We start from the raw sequence: 24,714 nt of genomic DNA, 5'->3' as shown, positions 1-24,714 counted from the left end.
TGAATATTGCAGTGTTGTTCTGAGACCTGGGTGCATAAGGCTGTATATCCAAAAATTTTAAGAAGAGCTCTGGATCTCTTTTTATTTCTACTTTACAATAATAGGAAAAATCTTTTTTTAAGAAAAGATTGAGGCTAGACAAGATGGAGGAATAGCCATCTCCTCTGATCTGTGAACACGAGGGTTCTTTAGCCACCTACGCTACCGTTGAAAAGTTTGGGATCACCCAGATAAGTTCATGTTTTCCATGAAAACTCACACTTTCATTCATGTGCTAACATAATTGCACAAGGGTTTTCTAATCATCAGTTAGCATTTCATCACCATCAGCTAACACAATGTAGCATTAGAACACAGGAGTGATGGTTGCTGGAAATGTTCCTCTGTACCTCTATGGAGATATTCCATTAAAAATCAGTCGTTTCCAGCTAGAATAGTCATTTACCACATTATCAATGTTAAAACTGGCCCTCTAGAGCGTCCTTAAAGTGTAAAAATTACAGAGAAGACATTAACTGCAGATTATAAGTTTGTAAAAGTATAAATATTAATAATTTGTAGACCATGACAAGTTTTTCTGATCATGAAGTAAAATACTAGATTGTTCATTGTTCTTTTGTGTCTCATTTTTGTAATATTTTGTTGAGTTTTTGTTGTTTTTTAGTCTGACTTTTGTTGTTTGTCTCATGTTTTTGCCATTTTGATTCTCATTTTTGTTGTTTTGTTTCCTTTTTGTCTCTTCTGTGTTTTGTTTTTTTTTTGCCATTTTGTGTTTTGCTTTATTTGTCTTGTTTCTTATTTTTGTTGTATGGTGTTTTTTTTGTCTCGCTTGTATTATTTGATTATTATTTGTTGTTTTTTTCTTTTTTGTGTCGTTTGTGTCATTTCTGTAAGTTTTTGTTCACTTTTTTGTTGCTTTGTTTGTTTATTTATTTGTACTATTTTCTACATTGCAGATTAATATTGAAAATTATTTTTTTTGTTTACAACATAATTCCAGATGTGTTCCTGTATGCAATACAATATCCAATGTACAAAATAATTTTTTTAAAAAACCATTGAATGAGAAGGTATGTCCAAACTTTTGACTGGTCCAGCGGAGTTGCCAGCTCATACTTTGTGCATGTGACACACACTTTTAGGCTCTATCTTTCGCTCTAACATTGCCCCTAAAAAATCCTGATCAGAATGTAATATTAAATGATTTTGTTACTTTTCATCACCTCAAACAGGTGAGATGTCACACACAGAATTACAGTTTGGCTACCGTCATATCTTTTGTTACTCCTAACATTCAGTCCTGAGTTCTAACGCGATTACTGAGATATTTTTTATTTTTCTGTAAAAGTCTGATTTGATTGCTAAAGTCAAAAGTCTTTTCGTGTTTGTGTATTGAGATTTACTGCTTCTACAGTGTCCAGGCAGAGTATTTACAGAAGTAATGTGTGGAAGTTTCCCAGAACGACATAGAGAACATGACCTCTTTACTCATTAATGGAAATAGCATAAATATCACATCATGTAGCCAGGAAACAATAAAATGATGCAGATTGTTAATATTATTGTTGCTGTTGTTATTATTTTTATTAAATGATCACTTAAGTCAGTAAACTGGCTGCTGAATCCAGATGAAGGTAAACAGCACCCTCTACTGGATCACGGTGATGATGTCAGTTCTGTCGCCTGTGCAATCGTCATCATTAAGCGACAATATGAAATGAACATTAAAATGAAAAATTAAGCCATACTTCTTATTTTAAATGCTCAGATGTGATTCGAAAAACAATTTAAACCGAATTGACAGTGTGATAAAGTGCATGTTTTCTAACATGCTCCTTCAACCTACAAAATAAAAGCGTCCGGAAGTTATTCAACGATCGTAACATGGCTTCTTGTAGTCGTCTCTGATGCTCAATGATGCCAAAACTCTTCGATATAAAGTTTCCCAGCGAATCTAAGAGTCTTCCTGAAGGCTTCTGGTCAGCAGTGGACGTGTGGATAAAGAAACCTCATGTTGTCAATAAGCGTCTTTGCGGAGTTACAGAGACAGAGAGCAGAGATGTTGACAGAAAGGAGCTGAGACTTATCCTGGATGATCCTGAACACTTTCAAGCTGTGTTATTTTTCCTGACTAGCGAGGTTTCACCTGCACAGACACACGTACAGGACAAACCGTGGTCCTCCAGTGTCAGAACATTTATCCCTAAAGTTAACTGTTATGGGACAAACCTGCAGAAAGAAATTATTTTGAAAGGTAAGAGCTTGACTTGAATGACTATCTATTCCAGGATTCACTTGTAATACCTATTTTTTAAAATCTTCTGTAGACTATGCCGGACAACAAGTGACCTTTATTCCATTTGAAGAGGATGAAAAAGGGAAGGTGTGTCTAAAGAATGGCAACATTTATCAGATTCAGCTTTGCAATCAGGATTGTGAGGAATGGTGAGTTTGAAATAAGAATTTCCCAATCATAAATCATAAATCATAAATCACCATAGCTGCATACTAGGACTCTGAATGACAAATTCTTTTGTTTTAATGCCTCAATATTGCTGGCAATATCACGTGGAAGCCTTTACCTATATATGAACACATAAAAAGTAACAAAAGAGTATTTAATTCTGTGTTATAACTTGGACTTATTTCCATCACAATGTTTTCACAGCCCATTAATGTTTTCACAAATACGCACAAGTATGCAGTGTCTGTCATTAAGAAAATAGAAACTGAGAATTAAAGTATAGTACCAGAGGACCTGAGGATGGTTAATATGGTAAAAGGAGGTGGCTGATATACTTGGGCCCTAAACCATTCAGAGCTTGAAAAAAGTATTTTAAAGTCTATACTCGGAGAGACCGGAAGCAAATGCAAAGACCTCTAAACATGGCAAACAATATCTGTAAGTAAATAAGTACTATTACAGTAAATAATAAGCTTCTAACAGTGCTTATGACTCTTGCTTTGTCTGCAGGGTTTTGGAGCTGCATGTGTTGACGTCTGACGCGTGGTTCTCTGATGGCGTCGCCTACGCCAAGCTGCCGTGGCTGTCCTCTGACCTGCTGCCTAAACTGGTGCGCTGGGCCACGGAGAGCAAGAGCAGTGAGTTCAGGAGCACCTTATCTCTGCTGCCTGTGGAGAAGTACAGCGTTATGTACCAGCGGCTGAAGGAGAAGTACAAGGCCATGGTGAAGGTGAAGGAAGTGGACGCTCTGAGGCGAACGTATTCACTGCGTGTGCTGATGTGTCGAGATGTTTCTAGATGTTCTTCTTAATATGCTTTCTAGGTTTGGCCTGAGGTTACAGATCCTGAGAAGTTTGTGTATGAGGATGTTGCTATTGCTACATATCTCCTGGTAAGTTTAAAAATGAAAAAATAAATGCTTTAGTAAATAAAATAAAAAAAAAGAGTGTAATTCTGACCGCTTCCAAATGCATCCAGACATGTATGTGTTGACGTGAAAATCACTTTTACCTGTGGCATGTTGTTATGACATGCAACTGAAGCTGTCAATTTGAGTGTGAAGAACGATTTTGACCCAGTATATCAATTTATGCGTCATGCCAGAGGCAGGTGAAAGGGTGTCAGCAGGAGCAGCAGGTGTCGGTGCAGCTGTAAATAGTTTTTTTTCGCTGAAATGATCAAAAGCTCTCTGACCACACAGTTGTATTGATTCTCTCTCCCTGTGGCTGCAGGTGCTGTGGGCTGAGGAGAGATCAGAGAAGAATCTGACTGCCAGACAGTCCTTTGTAGACCTCGGCTGTGGAAATGGCCTCCTGGTTCACATACTGATAAATGAAGGGGTGAGTGAGGGGCTCGATGCTGTTTTAGGAATCAGAACCTCTAGCTGAGCTGAGTATTATACATTACCACGCAAAAATTAGGACACACCTTCTCATTTCGTGGTTTTTGTTTATTGTCTTTCTTTTATTTTCTTCTCTATTTACATTGTAGATTCTCACTGAAGGCTTTAAAACTATGAATGAACACATGTGGAGTTGTGGAGTGGACAAGAAAGTGTGAAATAAATCAAAACATGTTTTAATTTTCATTTTTTCAGAATAGCCACTCTTTACTGCTTTGCACACTCTTGTTGGAAAAAAATGAAATAATGTAAACATCCCAAATAAAACTAGGATGTTTGGAAAAGCTGTGTTTAAAAATCCTTGATCAGTTCAACAGCACTTGGGGAATTTTTCGGAAAGAAGACTTAAAATTTCGTAGGGCGGTGCTAATAATTTTGTATTCACCTGTATGCAATAAAAAGAAGCAGATACATTAGAGATCATGGAGCAGCAAATATTTGGCATTTTGCTTAAAAGTATTACAGAAATAATTCATAGTTGCAGTAGAATTTTCTAGTCTTTGAAGACCCATGCTACTTAGAGCAATTTTCTGATAGCTCTAATAGGATGAATTTACCACAAAGTCGTTTTTTGTTTTTGGATTAGGAAGGAATAACAGATTGCTGTTGACTTTGTTTTTGCTCAAACTGTCCTAAACACTGAGGGGTTTCAATGACCCACATCTTCATTTGCAGGTCAATCAATGACTTGGTGTGAGGGGATTCATGTCTCGGAACATATTAAACTTCAAGCACTGCGATGCTGTAATCACCACTCAGGAACTAGGACAGGCGTAATTAAAATTCCTACCTGAACTCACTCCCTCCCGCTTGCTTCGCTCGACCAGCTAAAGGCGCCTGATCACCACCACAACAGGGCTGGTCGATAGCTAGACTGTTCTCCTCTGTGGTTCCTCGGTGGTGGAATGAGTTATCAAACTCTGTTCAATCTGGAGAGTCTCTCTCAGTCTTTAAGAAAAGACTAAAAACTAGGGATGTCCGATATTATCGCCCTGATATTGGCATAAAAATGTAATATCGGTCAATATTGTTATCAATTTTTTTTTTCCTTATCCTGAAAACTGATAAAATAATGCCTGGATTTCGCTGGCATTTACCGGCTCGCAAATGATCACATCATCAAACTGCACAGTGAAGCGTGTAAACAGAAGTGTGGCTGCAGTAACAAGCTTGTTGTGCCTGACTAACAACATTTCTGTGGTTTGGAATTATTTCTAAGCCCACATGTATCAGTATTGGTTAATATCGGAATCAGAAATTGAGAGTTGGACAGTATCAGCATATTGGTTATTGGCAAAAAAAGCCAGTATTGGACTTCCCTACTAAAACCCCAGTTCTTCACTGAACACCTTTGCACTTGACAGACTGCAAAAAGCCAACTCCCCTGGTGCCTGTAAACACCACAGTCCTATTATCACACTTAAACTTGTTTCATGGCTCTTATCCAGGCTGTTTTCTCCTGACTAGATCCTTGCTTCTGTTGTATCTCTCTCAAATGTATGTTGCTTTGGATAAAAGCATCTGCTAGATGAAACTGTAGAATTGTAAATTGCACACAGTAGTCAGTGTGTGAATGTGTCCCAGATTGATTAGCCACTGACCACCTTGTTGTCTTGTGTTGTAGCACCCTGGAAAGGGCATTGATGTACGGAGGAGAAAGATCTGGGACATGTACGGCTCCCAGACTCTGCTAGAGGTGAGTGAGCTCAGCATGAGGAATTAATTGAAACCAGAATTATGTTCTTAATAAGTTTGGGGTCACTTAGAAATGTCCTTTTATCTGAAGAAAATCATTTTTTTCATTGAAGATACCATCAAATTGATCAGAAATACATGGTTAATGTGGTAAATGATTATTCACGCTACATAGGGGTACAGAGGAACATTTCCAGCAACCATCGCTCCTGTGTTCTAATGTTACATTGTGTTAGCTAATGCTGTTGAAAGGCTAACTGATGATTAGAAAACCCTTGTGCAGTTATGTTAGCACATGAATAAAAGTGTGAGTTTTCATTAACCCCTTAAACTTCAGTGTACCGCCGGCAGTACACCTACTAATTTGCATAGGAATTTCAAGAATGTCCGACGGCTGCAAACACGATTATACAAACACTATACGCCGATGGAAAGCTTAGATTCTCATGAAGCCGCCGGTATAAACCACTTTCAGATGCGATTACCACAGCGGGTGAGAAAAACACATTTGTCCAACAAAAACGAATATTCATCCATCCGTTCTCTATACACAGCTTCAACGCACACAGCGCGACTCATATTTCCGGGTTTATTATTACACACAAAAAAAAGATTCCACACAAAACGGCCATAATCCAACCTTTTACATCCAGATGACACAAGCCAGTAAACTATTTTATCCAAAACATGTCCTGAAGTCGGTATAAAATCCCCGAATCGGTCATTTTCAAGGAAATGCACCTCGCGATGCCCGTCCAATATTCCCCGTATTTTTCGTAATTTTTTTTATTTAAAAATAAAATATTAGCCATTTTTTGTACTGAAAACGGCTGGAATTGACTGAAGCTTAAAGGGTTAAAAACATGAAATTGTCTGGGTGACCCCAAACTTTTGAACTCCATCCAAGACCCAACCTTCTTCAAAGCTTCGACAGAGCGTAATACTACCACCACCATGCTTGACGGTTGTTGTGGTGTTCTTGAGGTTAAAGTGCTCACTTTCTCTACTTCAAAGATATTTCTAGTCGTTGCAGCGAAATAGCTTAATTTTTGTTTCATCTGACCACAAAGACTTTCCTTCAGAAGACCATTTCGTTCGTTTTAATGATTCCATCATAGAAAATTAGGATTTTTGGAATCACTGGAAACTCAAGACTGCTATGATATACATGGTCTTTGTAAGTGCATGTAAAGTTTGTTTACAGCTGTAGCAGTCCGTCCTGTCACTCATTTGACAACAAATTGCTGACTGCTTCCATTTCATGTGATCAGCTGCTGAGTAACTGTAGCAGACTGAACATGGTAAAACAGTCACCTTGGACCCCCAGGGCTGCTGGATTCAGTCCTGAGCATTCATTTCGAAGCTCTCTGAAGCTCCTACAAGCTTTAATACATGGATATACTTAGGTTGTGTCACTGTTTTCTTTTTCCCCCCAAGAGATTTTGTTTTTGATCCCATACATGGACACTACACACTAAACCAACCACATCATCATCATCATCATCACATCCGTTGGTCGGTCGTCTGGCATCACGCAATCTCTTTCTCAGTCCAGTTAAATGAATTTCATAACTTGCTCTGTGATACATTACAAGCTTGAGGATGCAATTCTTTTCACACTTATGCTATTCTGAATTAAATAATGCTAGGATGCATCCTCCCTCCTCTGAGAAACTCTTGTGCTTTTTTTGTCTTTGCTATTTCAGGAAAAGGCAATTACTCCCAGTGAGAGCTTCTTATTCCCGGGTACAGACTGGCTGATTGGGAACCACTCGGACGAGCTCACACCATGGATCCCTGTTATAGCAGCCAGGCAAGTCATCAGGAGATGCAATCACGCTCAGCAGCTCAAGTGCCAGCTGATCTCTCCAATTTGGAATCCCATTACGGGCTGGGGATTAGGTGTGAATATATGTGTGTTTCTCCCCATGCTTGTCACTTTTTAAGCGTGTCTTTATGGAGGCAACCACCTGATGGCGATGTTGAGCCTCAGTCTGCTTTTCCTTGTATGTGACCACAGATGGTAATACTGGGTGACAGTTTGCTGTCTGTGGGACCTTAAAAATGATTGGGAAAATATTAGCTGGGTATAAATAGCATGTACACTTCAATCATTAACCACTACAGACTTCTACTGGCCACTGGGTAGAGATTTTTCCTCTTGTTGAAATTACAGGTCATCTTACTCCTGTCGCTACTTTGTCCTGCCTTGCTGTTTCTTCGACTTCTATGGAAAATACCAGAGACGCCAGTGTAAAAAGTCTCAGTACAAGGAATACGTCGACTTCATCGCTGAAGTCAGCCAAGTCTGTGGCTTCAACACTGAAGAAGACTGCTTGAGAATACCGTCCACCAAACGGGTAGGCCTAGTAGTAGTAAATACATTTGATCTGTCTTGTCTTTTAACACTTGTTTGACCTCATGTTTTCCCTCTCCAAAAAAGTCACAAAGTACTAACTCTGACTTCCTGTGCTAGTGAAAACAACATATGAAGAACTCATTTTAACATGCCTGTCCATGTGAACTAGCAGCCTAGAGTCGATGTTCAGTATGTGATTGTGATTCTCCTTGTCTGGTTCTAACCAGGGACCTTTTGTTTCTTTTCATCTCTCCCGATGTTTAGTTAACAACTTTGGTTTCAGCATTAAAAAACAACTTTTGGGAACAACAGTAGAGCCCAGAGTGTTCTTTTAGTCCTTCGTGGGAATCAAAACTTCCGAATCTGACACTTCCCATATTGCAAGTTAACTGTATCTCTTGGTAAATGCCCACATCTTTCAAACAACTTCATGCCTCCAGTTTACACACAACATTTTTTTTGTTTAGTTTTAAATCTTCCTAAATAATTAAAGATATGGTCTAGGGATGTGCGCGACTAGTCATTTAATCGTTTAACACATGTACACATTAAAAAATTGGGCTTTATTCTCTGCTTATCAATCCGAATCAGTTTGTTAATAAAGGCAAAAGCTTAGAAATAGTTTTCCCACAAATTTATAACATGTTTTCAAAATTCTGTGTATTATATTGCTGTCATTTGGTTGTACAGTTTCAGTCCTGAGCACCTCTGGGAGTCGATCTGACATTCAGCTGTTCATCCTGCAGGTGTGTCTGGTAGGAAAGTCGAGAAACTACGAGCTATCTGACGAGGCTGAGTCAGAGCAACGAAGAGCTAACCTCATCCAGAGCCGCCAGATTTGTCCTCGGGTCACAGGTGAAAGGTCAGACGTTGGGAAGGAGGGCGGTGGTTGCCATGGAAATGCAGAGGGTGACGGCACCTGGGGAGCCGGCTTTCAGCCCCGAGAGAAGATTCCTATGGTTCGAAACTGCGCTGCTCTTTCGCGGGACTTTGTTGACAGTGTGGTCCTGCGGGTTGCTAATGCTCTTCTGGGAATGACTGTGGATGACGGCGAAGGGCCCTGCAGTGACTGGAACAAAGGAGGTAAACCACCACAAAATAACACAAAACAATTAAAGGTGTGATTAACCAAGTCTCCTGATGAGACTGACTTTTAATTGTTTGCCCTTTCATGTTTTATATTTTTGAAATCATTACCCTACCACCACCATAGCACTTAAAGAAATTCAAATACTTCACTTTATGAGGAGAACATGAACTATCTGCTAACAAAATGTGCTGATTTTATTTGCTTGTGCAATCCAGTTATCATCTGATAAGCTAAAAGTAAACATTATTTTACCATTTACAGCACGTAGCTTCAAGATGATTCCCAGCTTTGGTATGTGTCTCTGTGGCAGTAATACTTAAATTCAAACGCTCTCATTTCGTTGTCGGATACCAAGTGGTCAGTAAATAAAAATGAATACATTTTCTATAGATTAATGTAGTTAGGCAAACTACACTGCAGTTTTAAAAAACTGTTCATGTTTGTACCTTTCCACAGTGCCAATATTGTGGCCTAGAGAATTCACAACAGCAGCGCCATCTTGATAGCCTAGCCGCGCTAGACCCATGCTCTGAAGACGCAAGGGTCTAGGCACGCTCGACAGGGAGGGAGGCGGGCTAAAAGGTTGTCTATCAAATCACTCTGCAGCAATTGGGTAGGTATACAACCAATCAGCGCAACGAATAGGCTCCTAGAGCGCCAGAAATCGGAGGATGCGGGAGTTCGGTGAAGCCTTATTTATACAGTCAATGGGTGAAGCTCAACTATATTACAGACATGTTAACAGAAAGATTATTCAGAGTCGGTGCTAATGGAGCTCAACGACTGTTGTCGTTTTTGTTGTCGACCCTGGCAGAGAATTAAATTCGTTACCGTGGGTTGTCTAGCGCGGCTAGGCTAGTTGTTTCCGGTTGTTTCTGTCAGAATCGTCGCGCCTCTGTCATCACTTAGTTACGCCCGCCTTCTGACTCTACACTTCATGGTGATTCGTCGGCCAGTTTTAGGAGCATCCAACCTCGAGCCTTATGGAGGGTAACTAGACCCACCCTGGCAGAGAATTAAATTTGTTGCCGTGGGTTGTCTAGCGCGGCTAGGCTACCATCTTGATATCTATAGAAAATGTAAAAATCATGCTCTTTAGTGTTAAGGTGCAACATTGTTAACTACCATATTAGAGTGTCAGCCATGGATGATTTATGATGTCGTACGTGTATTATTAACATAACATCAATATTTAATTCAGTAGATATCACAGTTGTTGTCAGTATTGGTACGTTGCAACACCTCTGATCTGGCATTCTGGATGATAGCTTGCTAGCAGCAAAGAATATGAGAAGATACCTCTCTCATTTGTGTCTGTTGAATATGAGGCTTAAAAAGTGGTGTGGAAACAAAACAAAAGGGCTAGCCAGATAGGATTAAACATGCTAATTAGCAAGCCTAATGGATAAAGTTTGATACCTCTGGATAAATCAAGCCAGCCGTTTCTCTATATTTCTTGTTTATATGCTAGGCTGTTAGCTTTAGTGTTGTGTTGAACACATTTATTGATTTGTGAACCTATTCCTTGAGCACCGTTTTTATCAGATATGTCTTCAGTGTGCTTGTTGGTCTTCAGAATTGCAGGCCATTTTACGTCCCACCCATCAAATTTCAAATAATACAAAATACTAAAACATGCAGTTGTGTAAATTTACTTATCCTGTGACCAAATCTAAAAAAAACAGAGAAAAGACTGTTGGAAAATATTTTTTAAAATACTAAATAAGTCTGGAGTTCCCCTTAAAATGCCATTTTTCTCTTGTCTCACCCCCCTGGTGACCAAACTGAATCGCAAATAAAACAGTTAGAATAAAATTTAAATCTCCCTTTTTTGATTTTCATTATTTTTTCATTGATGTGTCTTGTAATTGTGTGAGCATTTCTTAAGTATACATAATATCTTAAATAATAATTATTATGCATGGAATGTGTGTCCCACAACAACCCTGTTAGCATAGAATTAGCTATTATTGATGAATATGGAGCAGAAATTTGTAAAATAAAAGGTTTATTTTTCAGAAATTCTGAAGCCCAAATGTCCTCCAATCCTGGAATGACCCTCATCCTTTGTAGGACAGAGTAGATATAACCTGACGCCTCCAAAACAACACAAATGAAGCGCTTCTCACATTTTTCGTCAGTACCTTAAAATAAATTCCTAGCTGCTGCATGGCACTTTACCAGCTTCTGCAGCCCAAACCTCTCATCTGATCCCCGCTCCATCATCTGTCTAACCCCCCGCCTCACTCGTCACCACTGGTTTGCTCTCAGCTTCAGTCAGCAGGGCCTCGTGATGCCGAGCGACACCACTTTTAACTCTGTCTCTCACTCTACAGTATGCCAGCCACTTCCTGAGCCACATGGTACAGTGTGTGCCACACACAGCATCACACTCACATATGCACACTTTCACTCAGACACCGCCCACGCATTACCTTTGTCAGTGGCGCTGCACCTCGTCACACACACACACACACACACACACACACACACACACACACACACACACACACACGATATGAATGAGATAAGGAGATGAAGACTTCTATGATTAAAACAGAAAATTATCTGTCAGGTTGTCGGTGCTGAAATTAGAGGTAGAAAATATGAGGGAGAGCGAATAAATATAGAGTGTAACTCTGTATAGAGATGACTGGATGAATAATGCACCAGCTTCCATGATTTATGCATGAGTATGCATTTGTATCGAGGTATTCCTACCAGTTATCTGCTGTGTAAGAACAAAGGGTGGATTCAGGGTGAGCCAGCCCCATGCTGAATAGATCCTAAAGGGTCTTGGAGTCATCAGAAGGGCTTTGGGATTTAGTTTCATTGTATTCATAATGCATTTTCAAACACTATGGGCATTTTTGATATGTTACTTTATCAGCTTTTGATCATTAAAATGACACTTAAGGAGAATTTTGGTTTCAGAGCTTCTTGGCTTTAGTGTAAGCCCAAATTCAGTCTTGTCTTTTTTCTTTTCTTCTGATTTTAAGCACAAACAAATCACAAAAAAATCCATCTAAACTAACAAGAACAACATATTCTGCAGCCTGGAATAACAACAGCCATCTGCATTTGCACTTTTTGCCTAGCTAAAATATGCAGTGTTGAATGTATACATTTCTTCATAGCTGGAGTGTCTTGGCATTGCTAAAATACTGCTGTCTATTCATGTGTCTGATCGCTATCCTTTTTTTTTCTCTCGCAACAATGACACATCAAGAAATGTCAGGTATTGAGAGGTGGTCTTTCCAACTTCTCACTGGGAACGTTGTTTTGACCTAAGTTCTTGGAAAAAAAAAAGTTAAAAACATGTCAGTTTCCCCCAAATTATCTGTAAGCACTGTATTGGAAACAATCTTTTTAAAAAATCTATTCTTATGGCGTGATGCCTATGCAGTAAAATGAAAATAAATCTCACTCCCTTTTCAAACAGATGACGTGTAAAGGTGGCTACTGCAACTTTAAGGCAGGTTACTAATTCATGCATGCTGTACTGCTGACTGAGCTCACACAGTTTTATAACCATGCTGACAATGGAAATGTGTTTGTAGCTGTACGTCGAACATGCACTACCATTCTGCAGCATTACATGTCAACTCTGTAAAATTTCAGAGGTGTGGGAAATACACCAAGATGCACTGTTGTACTCAACGGCTTGCATCAAAGAGGTAGTGTGTGAAAGCAGATACAGTATGCTACTAACAAGTCAACTTTTCCCATCATTACCATCACATGTTTTGGCTGTTTAGGCCCTCAGTCTTTCAGAAAATGCTAAAGTGAGGTGTGCATGAAATTTGAATATTAGCTGCTTTTATTAGTATTCTTTGATGTTAATATTACAGGTTATGGGTCATTCCAGGATTGGAGAACATTTGGGCTTCAAATGTTTTTGAAAAATTAGCCTTCTCTTTTACAATTTTCTGCTCCATATTCATCTATAATAGGTAATAAATTATCAAAGGCTTGATTGGCTCAGCTTACACATCAATAGTACCATTTTTACTCCATGCTTTATTTGTTGTTTGCTAACCCTACTCTCACAGTAACAGGGTTGCTAATAGATGCTAATGTTAGCTTTTCCTCAGGAGTAGAAGCTAGATATTTAGCTAGCTGCTACTGCTGACCAAGAGGACAAACTTACTGATGGAAAGTAAAGAAAAAAGAATTAGTCTTATCCTGATAATATGAGGTAGAGTGAGATATTTAATGAAGGCTGACAATGTTATGAAAATATGAAAAATAGATGAGAGGACATAGCTTTGTTCTACGCATTCTTTAGGAAAACTGTTTGATGATGTTAATTTCAGCGTATGTTTCTTCTTCTACCAGTTGAAAAGGTTATGCTAACAGGGTTGTTGTGGGACACACATTCCATGCATAATAATTAGGATTTAAAATATTTTGTAGATTAAAAAAATGTTCCCATAATTGCAGAAGGCATCAGTGAAAAAAATACTACCAAAAAAAAGAAGATTTAAATTTAATTTTAACTGTTTTATTTGAGATTCAATTTGGTCATCAAGGGAGTGGGACAAGAGAAATATTTTCAAACATTCTTTTCTCCTAGAATTTTTAGATTTGTCAGGACAAGTACATTTACACAACAAATGCATGTTTTAGTAATTTGTACGTGGATAATTTGAAATTTGATGAGTAAAATGGCCTCCAATTCTGGAATGACCCACAAGCACACTGATGACGTATCTGGTCAAACTGAGGTCAAGGAATAGGTGTACAAATTAATGAAGCTGTTCAACACAACGCAATAGCCAGTCCAAAACATGTCAGCAGTTGTCGGTTTAAAATTAACGCTATTCTATAAAAGTATCGCTATTCTACAACAGTAAAGCCAACAGCCAGTAAAAAATGGCAGCCCTGCATAGCAATATGCATTAGTGTTGTCCTCTCACAGCTGAGATGTCCTTGGTTGGAATCTTGGCCTGGAATCTTTCTACATGGAGTTTGCATCGTCTCCCTGTACATGTCCGGGTTTTCTGCGGGTACTCCAGCTTCCTCCTACAGTCCAAAAACATGCTGAGGTTAAGTGCTGATTCTAAATGGGCCGTATCTGTGAATGCTTCGTTGTTTATCTATCTGTGTGTAGTCCTGTGATAGACTGGTGACCTGTTCCTGTGTTGCCTAGCATGCGTTTTTGAGCAGTGAGTGTTCCCCCTCTCACGTGTTTTGTTTTACAAGTTTATAAAAGTGCAAAATGTTATTCAAAGATACAGCATAGTGGAGTAATGGCATAACAGCAAATGAAATCCTATGTGCATTCTGTATGCATGCTAGTATATATGTGTCCTTTCCTTTGAAAATGTTGACCCTCCTTCCACTTCCAGACACATTGAGAATAGTCTGATGGTCTGCAGATTGTGGCTATAAGCCTGCCATTGGCTACACATTGCACACATCTGTCTCCTCCTGTTCTGCTGTCTGTTAGTGTTTTCAAGATCTCATTTTCGACAGGAAACGACAACAATGAGATCAGGACTTGCAACCTGCCACACAAAAATGCTCAAGCGTTGCCAAGGTTTTGGATCATGCCTTAGAATAGCCTTACTTTTTAACCGACAACCGCTCTGAGGACGACTGCAGATGTGGTTGAAGCATGTCAGGAAGGCAAAAACCATCTTTTCTTTACTCAGTTGTCGGTTAAAAAGTAACGCTATTCTAAAGTAAGAAATGACAAAATTAACATAATCCGTCTCTTTGGATCATGCAGAAAGGCAGCTGTGTTTGTTTTTTGTCTGTGAATTAGTCATTTTGATGACAGCATCCCTCCTAATGTCAGCGTTGCCTTCCTGCCTGCAAATGTTTCCCCAAAACAGTTCTCATTATTCTCATCATTATTTCAGTGTAATGCCATCGCTGCATCCTTGGCTTACCTCTGTCAAATATGACTGCATTTGCATTAAAGATTTACAAACAAATGGTTTTGTCCACATTAGGAGAATGATAATGAGACTTCTGTGATGCAAAATGGTTTGGCTGCTGAAGACTAGTTAGAGGGCCCACCCACACTGTGTGAGCATCTCTGACAGAGTGCTGTTCTGCTCTGCGTGTCCTTCACTTTGCTGTCTGTCATTCTCCACTCTGTGTGTGTGTGTTTCCCCATATCAGTCTAATCAGGAGGGAAACAGGCATGACAGGAGAAATGGGTGAGGTGAAGATGATGTTACTCAAGTTGACCACAACATATTTCAGCCATTCAGTGTACTTTATAATGCCAGCGTGGGCAAACAGTTGTGGCTGTATAATTTGTTGGCGGCTCTTGTGTACACACTCCGTCTAATTTTAAATGAAGCAACAGGTCCCAGTGTTTTCCTCCACAAGTTCTTCACAAGGGTGTCGCCTTTGTTATTCATCCTCTGTACCAGAGGTGTCAAACTCATTTCAGTTCAGGGGCCACATTTAGCCCAGTGTGATCTCAAGAGGGCCGGACCATTAAAATCATAACATCATAACCTCTAAACAGCCGAGGAAAAAAATACAAAACAAACGAGACACAAAGCAACAAAAACAGGAGCAAACGACAAAAATCCGACTGAAAACAACAAAAACAAGACAAAATATTACAAAAATGAGACACAAAATGACCAAAAAATGAGACAAACGACCTGAAAAAACAAAAAAGAGACAAAAAATTTGACAAAAAAGTTACAAAGCGACAAAGACGAGACAAAAAAAATGGACAACGCAAGCGAGACAAAAAACGCAAAATGACAAAAATAAGAACAACAAACACAAGCGAGACAAAAAGGAAACGCAGAACGACAAAAACAAGAACCAAAATGACAAAAGTCAGACAAAAAAAAGACAAAAAACACTCCAAAAATTACAAAAATGAGACACGAAAGAACAATAAGCAATCTAAAATTTTACTTTATGATCAAAACAGGAACATTGAGCTCATTGAGCTCCAAATGAAGTAGCGACATTTTATTTCATTTTATTTCGGTAAATACAGTCGAATGCTTTCATGTTTTTATGGACAATAACATGAGCCATCATTACAGCTGAGCTCTTGGTAAAGGGGGAAGTTCTTCTATCTACCACTCATCAGTTCCAGCTCTAATTTTCCTGCACTTAGCCTGATTCTGAATTGGCTTAAGCAGCAAAAACAGTCCTCCACAACAAGCAATCAATTGCTGGCCGTCTTTCTCACAGGGGACCTTAAACCTTAAACAAGTCCAACTGTACATCCAGCACGGCCATTAATAACCATCTGCACCTGGCCCAATCAAAATTTGCTATGTCAATACCACCTTTCTTCCATTAATCCCCATTAACATCGCAGGCAGTAAAGGGCAGCTCTAAATGCCGTATTGATATTATATTAAGGCCACTGAGCTCCCTGGCGTCTGAGCTGTAAAACGACAGTCTGCCCAGCTTCACACTCCGCAGCGCAGGGCTGTGTTTGGCCGTGCTAGTGTCTGCGAATGTGGGAGTGTGTTGCATATTTCAAGGATTACCTCAGCAACTTGACCAACTAAAATCAGGATCTACTTGGAAGGACAATATGTTTCTGTCAGTGTCAGAAAAACAAGCCTTGCAAACCCCCGTGAGTTGAAAATCAGCTGTAGATTTGCTGCAAAATTAGAAATCTGAGTATTTGTGTTTGAATCAGAGGCACACACGCACATTTCACAGTGAAATTCTCTCGTATTTAATTATGTCTAAGCCAACAGGGATTGCCGGACGTGCCACCACAGATTTGGTGCAGAAGTATGATGAAGGAGGCAATAAGATGTCTGTAGATTTAGGTCAAACACGGGTCCAAAACAGCACAAAGAGCATTTGAAATCATGTGCTGTGTCCCTCTCCAATATGCCAGCGAGATGAGGAGGAAGATTGCCATTTGTATAAAACAAAGGTCAGCCCTGATTGAATTATCTTCTGGGGGGGAAATGGCAAAGCCAGAAATACCAAAAAATCTCGTGAGATGTTGGAGCTCTGTCGACTTGAAGGTACACATCATTTTTCCACTCTCAATCTGCTCAACTCAAAGATTAAAATCTGTGTGTTTCAATGGCACTCTTTCTCCTTTTTCACTCTATGGTATCTACATTTTCTGTCCCAGTGGGGGAGTGGCAATGACTCATGCTCTCAAATAGCCGTTGGGAGAAGCAGCGGTGAAAAATGCACGCTGGTTGCTCTGACAGCTTGTTGGAGCAGATTAAATTGAGTACACTTCAAAGCCCTGACAAACACAGAATGATAGTAATTGAAGTGTTTTCCCCCTCTCCCTGTATGGTCTGTAATATCACATTGATTACCTATTCTCTCCTGGAATATTTTCACTTCTCAGACAGAGGTTGTGGCTCTTCTTCTGTCTAAACAGCTGCTAGCATTGACTCAAGCCAATCTCAATCTGAAATGTTGGATACACTGTAAAAAAATAATGCCCCTGGCAAAGCAAGAAAAAAAAACTTATTTCAAGGAACTTTTATCTTGAAATCAGTGAAAAAAAATCCACCAATAGAACAAGTGAAAAAGATTTCTTGAAATAAGATGTGATATTTTGAATCTTGAGATCTGAAAACTAGCTGGGAAAACTTATTTTGAGCTGTATTTTACCAGGATTGTCAAGCTTAGGTGTTTTAAAAAAGGCCAGACATGCTAAAAAAACAAACAAAAAAAAGCAGTTTTTCACTCAAAAATAGACTTTCGCTTTCATGTAACCTCAAATTTGACATGTATTAGCCCTCCTGCTGTCATTTAAACATTGTTTCCTTGTCTGAAAAAAATCCCAAAAAATCAGCAAAAAAAAAAAAATCCCTAAATTTCTGAAAATTCGCAAAACCTTCAGGAAGAAAACTCCCTAAAAATTTCCCTTAAAGGTTTTATTTTAAAAAAGAATCCCCCAAGTTTGGCAAGAAAATTTTGTAAATATTTTCAAAAAATAAGTAAAAATCTTCCAAAAATCCTAAAAATATCTAAAATGGTTACATATACATCATATATCAAACTTCTGATATTTCTTTAACAACATTCGCAATGTTCTTAAGAAACATTTTAAAATTTTATTTTTTCCACCAAAAAATATTCAAAGATTTCCCAAAAATGTTGTTTCACTGTGAAAATATATTTATTTTCCACATTTTCAAACATTAAAACAGGTCAATTTTGACGCGGAGTTAAACTTATTTTGAGTTTTCTTGTAAAATTCAACTCAAAACAAGATAATTTCAAGGCTATTTGACTTAACAAGATATTTAAGATGCATTGTCTTAAAACAAGTCCCTCCATCTTGCTGAAACATGACTTGTTAAGTAAATTTATCTTAAATCAAGTGGGATGAGACATTTTGACTAAAAGTAAGATTTTGAGTTTTTCCAGTGTAAAAATTATTTCTGGGCATTCGTGGTCAAAAAAACAGTGTATTAATATACTGATGAATGTGGCATCGATGGACCTCCTCCTGTTCCTTCTGTTGCTGCTCCTTTTCATCCTTTCCTTCCTCTCCTTCCTCCTCTTCAGGCAGCCTTTCTGTCGGTGAGATTGCTGGACGCTTGGAGCAGGAGACCCTGCAGCTCCTGAAGAGGGAGTGTGGAGGCCTTCAGACCCTTCTGAAGAACAACCACCAAGTCTTTAGAGGTAGTCTGACTGCATGCTTCTCTATTTGGTGACAGTTAGACCACATGAAGTGGAGGGGGGAAGTCACTCTTAAGAATTCACTCATGGAATACATTAAAGTCTGTTTTTACTCCGCCAAGGAACACGACGGAGTTATGTAACGAGCGCCGTTGGTTTGTCTGTCTGTCTGTCTGTTAGCAACATTAGTCAGAAACAGACTAACGGATTTGGATGAAATTCTCAGGGAAGGTCAGAAATGACACAAGGACCAAGTGGTTAAATTTTGGCAGTGATGCAGCTTATAGTCTGGATCCACGAATTTGTTAAAGATTTCTGTATCGTTGCAAGATCGCGGCATAGCGTCACCGTAACTATGACAACAAGTGAACACTACACCATCTGCATACTACAAATCCACCACTGCAGACCACCAGTTTTTTTAATCTTTCATCTATTGGAAGTGATACAACGACTGAATAGTGGCATCTCTGAATGCTTTTCTTGTTTCACTATTGGTATTACACTAGTGAACTAGCTATACAACACTAAAGGAGAAATATTTTTAGTAAAAAAAAAAAAGGTTAAATGATGAACTTTTTAACTAAAAGTTTCTTGTATAATTTACCTAGACTGAATGTTAATGTATTTTAATATATATGACTGCTTTACATGAGTAATCTTATTTCGCTGTTAATATAATGAGGATTAGTCTATAATATTTATTACAGCTGCAGTCCTCTTACACAGGTGGATACAGTTCAGCCCAAAGTATGTTCTAAATACATGTACAGAGTGGTACTATAAGGTTTTATTTCACTGTTGTTCATCTTTTGCTCAAGTCCAGCCAGACATCCTTGGTGTGTGTTGTTCCCTCAGTCTCTCGTCATTTCCTGTCGTTTCTCCACTCTCTTGTGTTTGGTATGCAGAAAACAGACAGGTTGTTTCCTTCTGGGAGCCTACACCTTCTTTAATAGCAACTCTGCCGCTCTTCAAGAAAAGGTTTATTTTGAGTGTTTTATTCTGAAAGATCTCCCTGTTGCTTCCTCTCTTTCAGTAGAAGGAGGGAGAGTCTTTATAAAGGACTGGCGGGACGAGAAGTCTGCCAGAGTGAATACCAAACGGAAACCTGTGGCTCCCGGTGCTCTGAAAACTCGTCTCTGCTGGTTTCATTTGCACCATCCTCAGGGCTGCCCCCTCCAGGCCGGAAACTGTGCCTTCGCTCATGGACCCGATGACCTTCGACCTTCAACCAGACCTCCAAAGAAGCTAAAGAACACTGTCCTTTGATTAGATCATTTATTTGAATTCATATTGTTTTATTAATCTCCTAGATTTTTACTTTTTTTGATTAATGAGCTCTGTCCACCTGCGGTTGAAACTGTCCTGAACAACATCCAGCCCCGCACACTCAGAGAGGAAGAAGTCCAGGCCCAAGCGGCGTTTTATTGGAGCAACATTACATCATTTCTGGGAGCTGAGGTCATGAAATTTCACAGTTTCTTCTGTGTGAATAAATACACTCTGGTGGAGCTCACTTTGTTTTTTTTTTCTCTGTTTTTTAAAAGTTTGCTTTTATGAAGTTCAGAAGTTGTTTTCTATGGAGTCACAGGAGTGCCAAATCAAAATATAAATAAATAAATAAATGTGGAAATATAAAGAGAAATAAATAATTAAATAAATAAATGTGGAAATATAAAGAAAAATAAATAAATAAATGTGGAAATATAAAGAGAAATAAATAAATAAATATGGAAATATAAAGAGAAATAAATAAGAGGAAAAAATGTAAAAGCAAAGACAAAATTTTCCTTATTTATTTATTTATTTCTCTTTATATTTCCACATTTATTTATTTATTTATTTATTTATTTCTCTTTATATTTCCACATTTATTTATTTATTTATATTTTGATTTGGCACTCCTGTGACTCCATAGTTTCCAGGTGAATTAAGAGGATTTAAAGTTGCATCTTTGTACATATTGTCAACTTTTTCCTTCACTCCATAAAAACCTTAAAAGCTTCTGTGTGCTGGCAGTATTTACCTTGTATTTCACTTAGACATTACATTCACCTCAGACGAGTGCTCCAAGGTTCACAGACGGGGCGGCAGATAAAGGCCGGACACCGTTTGAACAAAGTAAATGCTAGCGGTATGAATTATTTGTTGACAGGAATGGAGAGGTGAGCCGCATGTCGTCCCCTCTAGAAGGGCCATGATAGCTACACTTTCTCTCTAACCCTGTGGATCAAATGTCAAAGACTGTAAAGCCTTTCTAGAGGGGCAATGAGAAGAGCCTCCTCTTGGAGATACAGTAATCACACCATTGATATAATAAACACAGAGTTTTTAACTTTTCTAAACTGTTGGCATGATTTCATCAAATCTATCTCAGTTTTGACATTAAATGATATCTCAGCTGTTTCTGGCATTTGAAGCCATTTGTAAAGTGACTGCTGAACCTTAAATACTAATTTTAGGCAGATTATTTTTTAAAAAAAAATGTCAGCTCTGGTTGTATCTTACACTGCAAAACTCAAAATCTTACCAAGTCTATTTGTCTTGTTTTTAGTCAAAATGTCTCATCCCATTTGATTTAAGATAAATTCACTTAAGAAGTGACATTTCAGCAAGATGGAGTGACTTGTTTTAAGACAATGTATCTTAAATATCTTGTAAAGTCAAATAATTTTGAAATTATCTTGTTTTAACTCTTGCCATCCCGTGGGTCAAATTGACCTGTTTCAAAGTTTAAAAATATGGAAAGATTATATATATTTTCACAGTGAAAACTTCCACATTTTCACATTTTTTGGGGAAATTTTTGAATATTTTTTGATGGATAAAAAGAAATGCTTAAAAAATGTTTCTTTGAGAACAATCAGGTAAAAAGTCAACCAAAATCCAGCGAATTCCGCTGGATTTTGGTTGATTTATACACAAATGTTCTTAAAGAAAATATTAGATCACTTTAGATGTTTTTAGGATTTTTTTTGGAAGATTTTTATTCATTTTTTTAAAATATTCCAAAAAAAATAGATTTTTTTATATTTTGAATTTTTATTTCTTGTCAATTTTTTTTTGTTTAAATAAAATCTTTAAGGGAATCTTAAGGAATTTTCTTCCAGAAGATTTTGCAATTTTTTTTTAGAAATTTGGGGATTTTTTTACAGAATTTTTGGATTTTTTTAAAGACAAGGCAACAATATGTTTTGGTGACAACAGGAGAGTTAAGACATCCAAGCTTGACAATCCTGGTAAAATATAGCTTAAAATAAGTTTTTCCGGCTAATTTAAAGATGTGAATATTCTAAATATCGAATCTTATTTCAAGAAATCTTACCAAGCCATTTTTCACTGTTCTATTGGCAGATTTTTTCACTGATTTCAAGGTAGACGTTCTTTGAAATAAGTTTTTTTTTCTTGTTTTGAGAAGGGCATTTTTTCCAGTGTACGGATGTCCATTTGTGCCAGGACAAATAATAAGATGCTGAACTGCTGCTACTCTCATCTGAATATGACTTACCTCATAGTTGAACTTGAACCATTAAGACACATAAAGTACGACGAAAACAATTCACTACCATTTGTCAACACAAATGTCTAGCAGCTGAATTAAGATATTCAGGAAAAACATGATGCTAAAACTAAATGAAAATGTATCTTTTCACACTAAAAAATATCAGACACTTTCACTTTCTTCTTCTTCTTCTGCTTCTCCTTCTCCTTCGTGTCTGGTGCACTTCCGTTGTGGATTGAATTTGCAGCGTTTTTCTCTTGCGGTTGTTCTGGGGGTTTGTGTGTGTTTTTATATATTTGCAGCATTTTTCATTTGCATCTGTTTTGTGATTTTGCAAGTCTGCTTCTGCGTCGTTTCTGTGATTGCATGTTTCTCTTGCAGCTTTTTTTTCTTGCATGTGTTTCATGTGTTTGTGAGTTTTTGGTTTTGGATCATTTCTGTGTTTGCAGCGCTTTTGCGGTTTGCAGCGTGTTTGCCCCTGTCGGCCACCGTACAAAAACCTATTGGGTTTCAGGTAAACAAAATTTTATTGCAATTGCCTGTATCTGTACCGAAAAAAAAGAGTTACATTTCTGACAACCAGCACAAATAAATTCTAATTCTCAGTTACTGTCTCATAATTGTTTTAGTTCCCAGTGCCATGGAAGAAATCAAAAATTAGCTTTAATTTAAGGGCATTTTTTTTTTAATTATTTTGCAAAAAAAAAAAAAAATTTACAGTAAAAAAAAACGCTTTTTACTATGCAAAAAGAAAAACTACGACCTTAAGTTTATTTTATATTTCTTGACATAACATCACAAAGGGCTAGAAAGGGCTTCCATAGTTTTAGACTTCATTAGTGGAAAGAGGGAACTCATGTTCACCATTTCAGTGAAATGACCCACTGAAAGGTGATTACATCTGTTTTAAGGAGAATGCAGCAATTAAGGGGACCAAGATCAGTGCAGCAAGCAATAAATCCTGTTTCTGGTAGCAGCAACATCAAACTTCCTTTGTTTTTCCTGTTCAGAAGATACAAATCCATACTGTGGTTGAAGGGAGCATACTAAGCTTAGTTACGTATGCTCATATCCCCTGGAGGTCAAAGCCCGTGTTGTTGAATATTAATGAAGAGGTGCATGCACTGACTCAGTCTGATGGCAGGACAAAAAGTCTTCTCATAGTGACTGCTACAATGAACATTTACCAGAAAGAAGGGTTTAGACATCAATCATGCTTCAGCTGTGATGGACATAAACTGGTACTTTATAGGGCTACAAATGAGTGAGGTCATGCTTTGACAGAGCCTGCTCATCATGTGCATAGCTATGTGCGGGTTTTAATTACCTCTTTAAATCATTTTGCCTCTCTTGCCCATCTCCTGATGCAATTACGCTTCCTGAAAGAAATCAATTCATGAAAATACTGCTACTGCTGCTGCTCCAGGCCTGCAGAGATCATCCGCTGCAATCGACCTGCTGCCCTACATTTAACTACTGAGGAACGAGACACAGCAGTGGAGAGGAGCTGTTTACCTGCAAACCCCCCATCCTACTGCACACACACTTGCAGTTGCTGTGACCTTTTGCCCCCTCTCTGACCACTGTGCAATACCCCATCATAATGATTCTGCTGAAGTCGGCCACGCACCACTGCCCAGGAGACCAGAGGAGGAGACCCAGAGCAGTTAGGGTTTTCTCTGGGTTCTCCGGCTTCCTCCCACAGTCCAAAAACATGCTGAGGTTAACTGGTGATTCTAAGTTTTCCATAGGTGTGAATGTGAGTGTTAGTCTCTATATGTAGCTCTGTGATAGGTGGTCAGCTGGGACAGACTCCAGCCCCCTGCAACCCTAATGAGGATTAAACGGTGTATAGATAATGGATGGATGTTCTACAGTCTCATCCAACATGCCACAAAAAAAAAAAAAACACTAACGGGTAATAAAATGAGGGGAAAAAAGCAAAAAAACAAAACTCGGAAAAGTAACTTAGTAGATTTACAGTATGGACACGTATAAGATGACCAAATTATAAACTGTAAATAAATGTTTGCTCTTGCAGTAACAATATTCAGCAATAGTGCAGGTGATGAGGTGATCTCACAACTTCCTTACCATTAAAAAGATGTAGAGAACACACAAACGTACAAGAGTAATCTCAGACACACCAGTCACACAGACAGATGAAATAAAACAAACATCCAGATAGAGAGAGAATCTCCCAGATCTACCGTTCATTTCAAGCTTGCAATGTGTTCCTCATACAAACCCAAACCAATATCATGTCAGAAAAGTCAGATTTTGAAGATATAGAAGCTCATCTCCAACAGTTTCACTACCTGACAACATTTTCATCATTTATTTCCTCCTAATAATGAGGCACTAATTTATTGTAATGAGATAATCTCATTATTGATTTTATTTATACTGCATTTCATACATTTTATTACATATGCCATTATTTTAACTGCGACAGAAAATGACAAAATAGGTTCCTCAAAACAACAAACCAAACCTACAATACAATTTCTGGCTTGTTGCAGAGATTTCAGGCAAAACATAAATCATATCGTCCTCATCATGTCAGTGACATAATTTATTTATTTACAGATTCTCT

At 38.3% G+C, this 24,714-nt stretch overlaps 1 protein-coding gene across 1 annotated transcript; it reads left to right on the top strand.

The window, feature by feature from the left end:
- Positions 1-1,699: 1,699 nt before the first annotated feature.
- On the top strand, positions 1,700-22,723 carry trmt44 (tRNA methyltransferase 44 homolog). The gene is made up of 11 exons (XM_022210717.2): positions 1,700-2,254; positions 2,328-2,445; positions 2,975-3,194; positions 3,288-3,356; positions 3,697-3,804; positions 5,491-5,562; positions 7,268-7,374; positions 7,738-7,921; positions 8,667-9,003; positions 18,503-18,619; positions 19,653-22,723. Exons 1-11 carry the CDS (start codon positions 1,915-1,917, stop codon positions 19,883-19,885), a joined length of 1,905 nt encoding a protein of 634 aa, XP_022066409.2. The 5' UTR covers positions 1,700-1,914; the 3' UTR covers positions 19,886-22,723.
- The last annotated feature ends 1,991 nt before the right edge of the window (positions 22,724-24,714 follow it).

This window comes from Acanthochromis polyacanthus, chromosome 23 (assembly GCF_021347895.1).
Source record: "Acanthochromis polyacanthus isolate Apoly-LR-REF ecotype Palm Island chromosome 23, KAUST_Apoly_ChrSc, whole genome shotgun sequence".
Taxonomy (NCBI): Eukaryota; Metazoa; Chordata; class Actinopteri; family Pomacentridae; genus Acanthochromis; species Acanthochromis polyacanthus.
The sequence above is the reverse complement of the archived record's forward strand: the minus strand, read 5'-3'. Positions and strand labels throughout refer to the sequence as shown.

Excerpts from the sequence above, each read along its gene's own strand:
- trmt44 (XM_022210717.2), top strand. The coding sequence starts at position 1,915 with ATGATGCCAAAACTCTTCGATATAAAGTTTCCCAGCGAATCTAAGAGT. Across the intron at positions 2,446-2,974 it reads AATCAGGATTGTGAGGAATG|GGTTTTGGAGCTGCATGTGT; the intron begins GTGAGTTTGAAA and ends CTTTGTCTGCAG. Across the intron at positions 18,620-19,652 it reads CAACCACCAAGTCTTTAGAG|TAGAAGGAGGGAGAGTCTTT; the intron begins GTAGTCTGACTG and ends CCTCTCTTTCAG.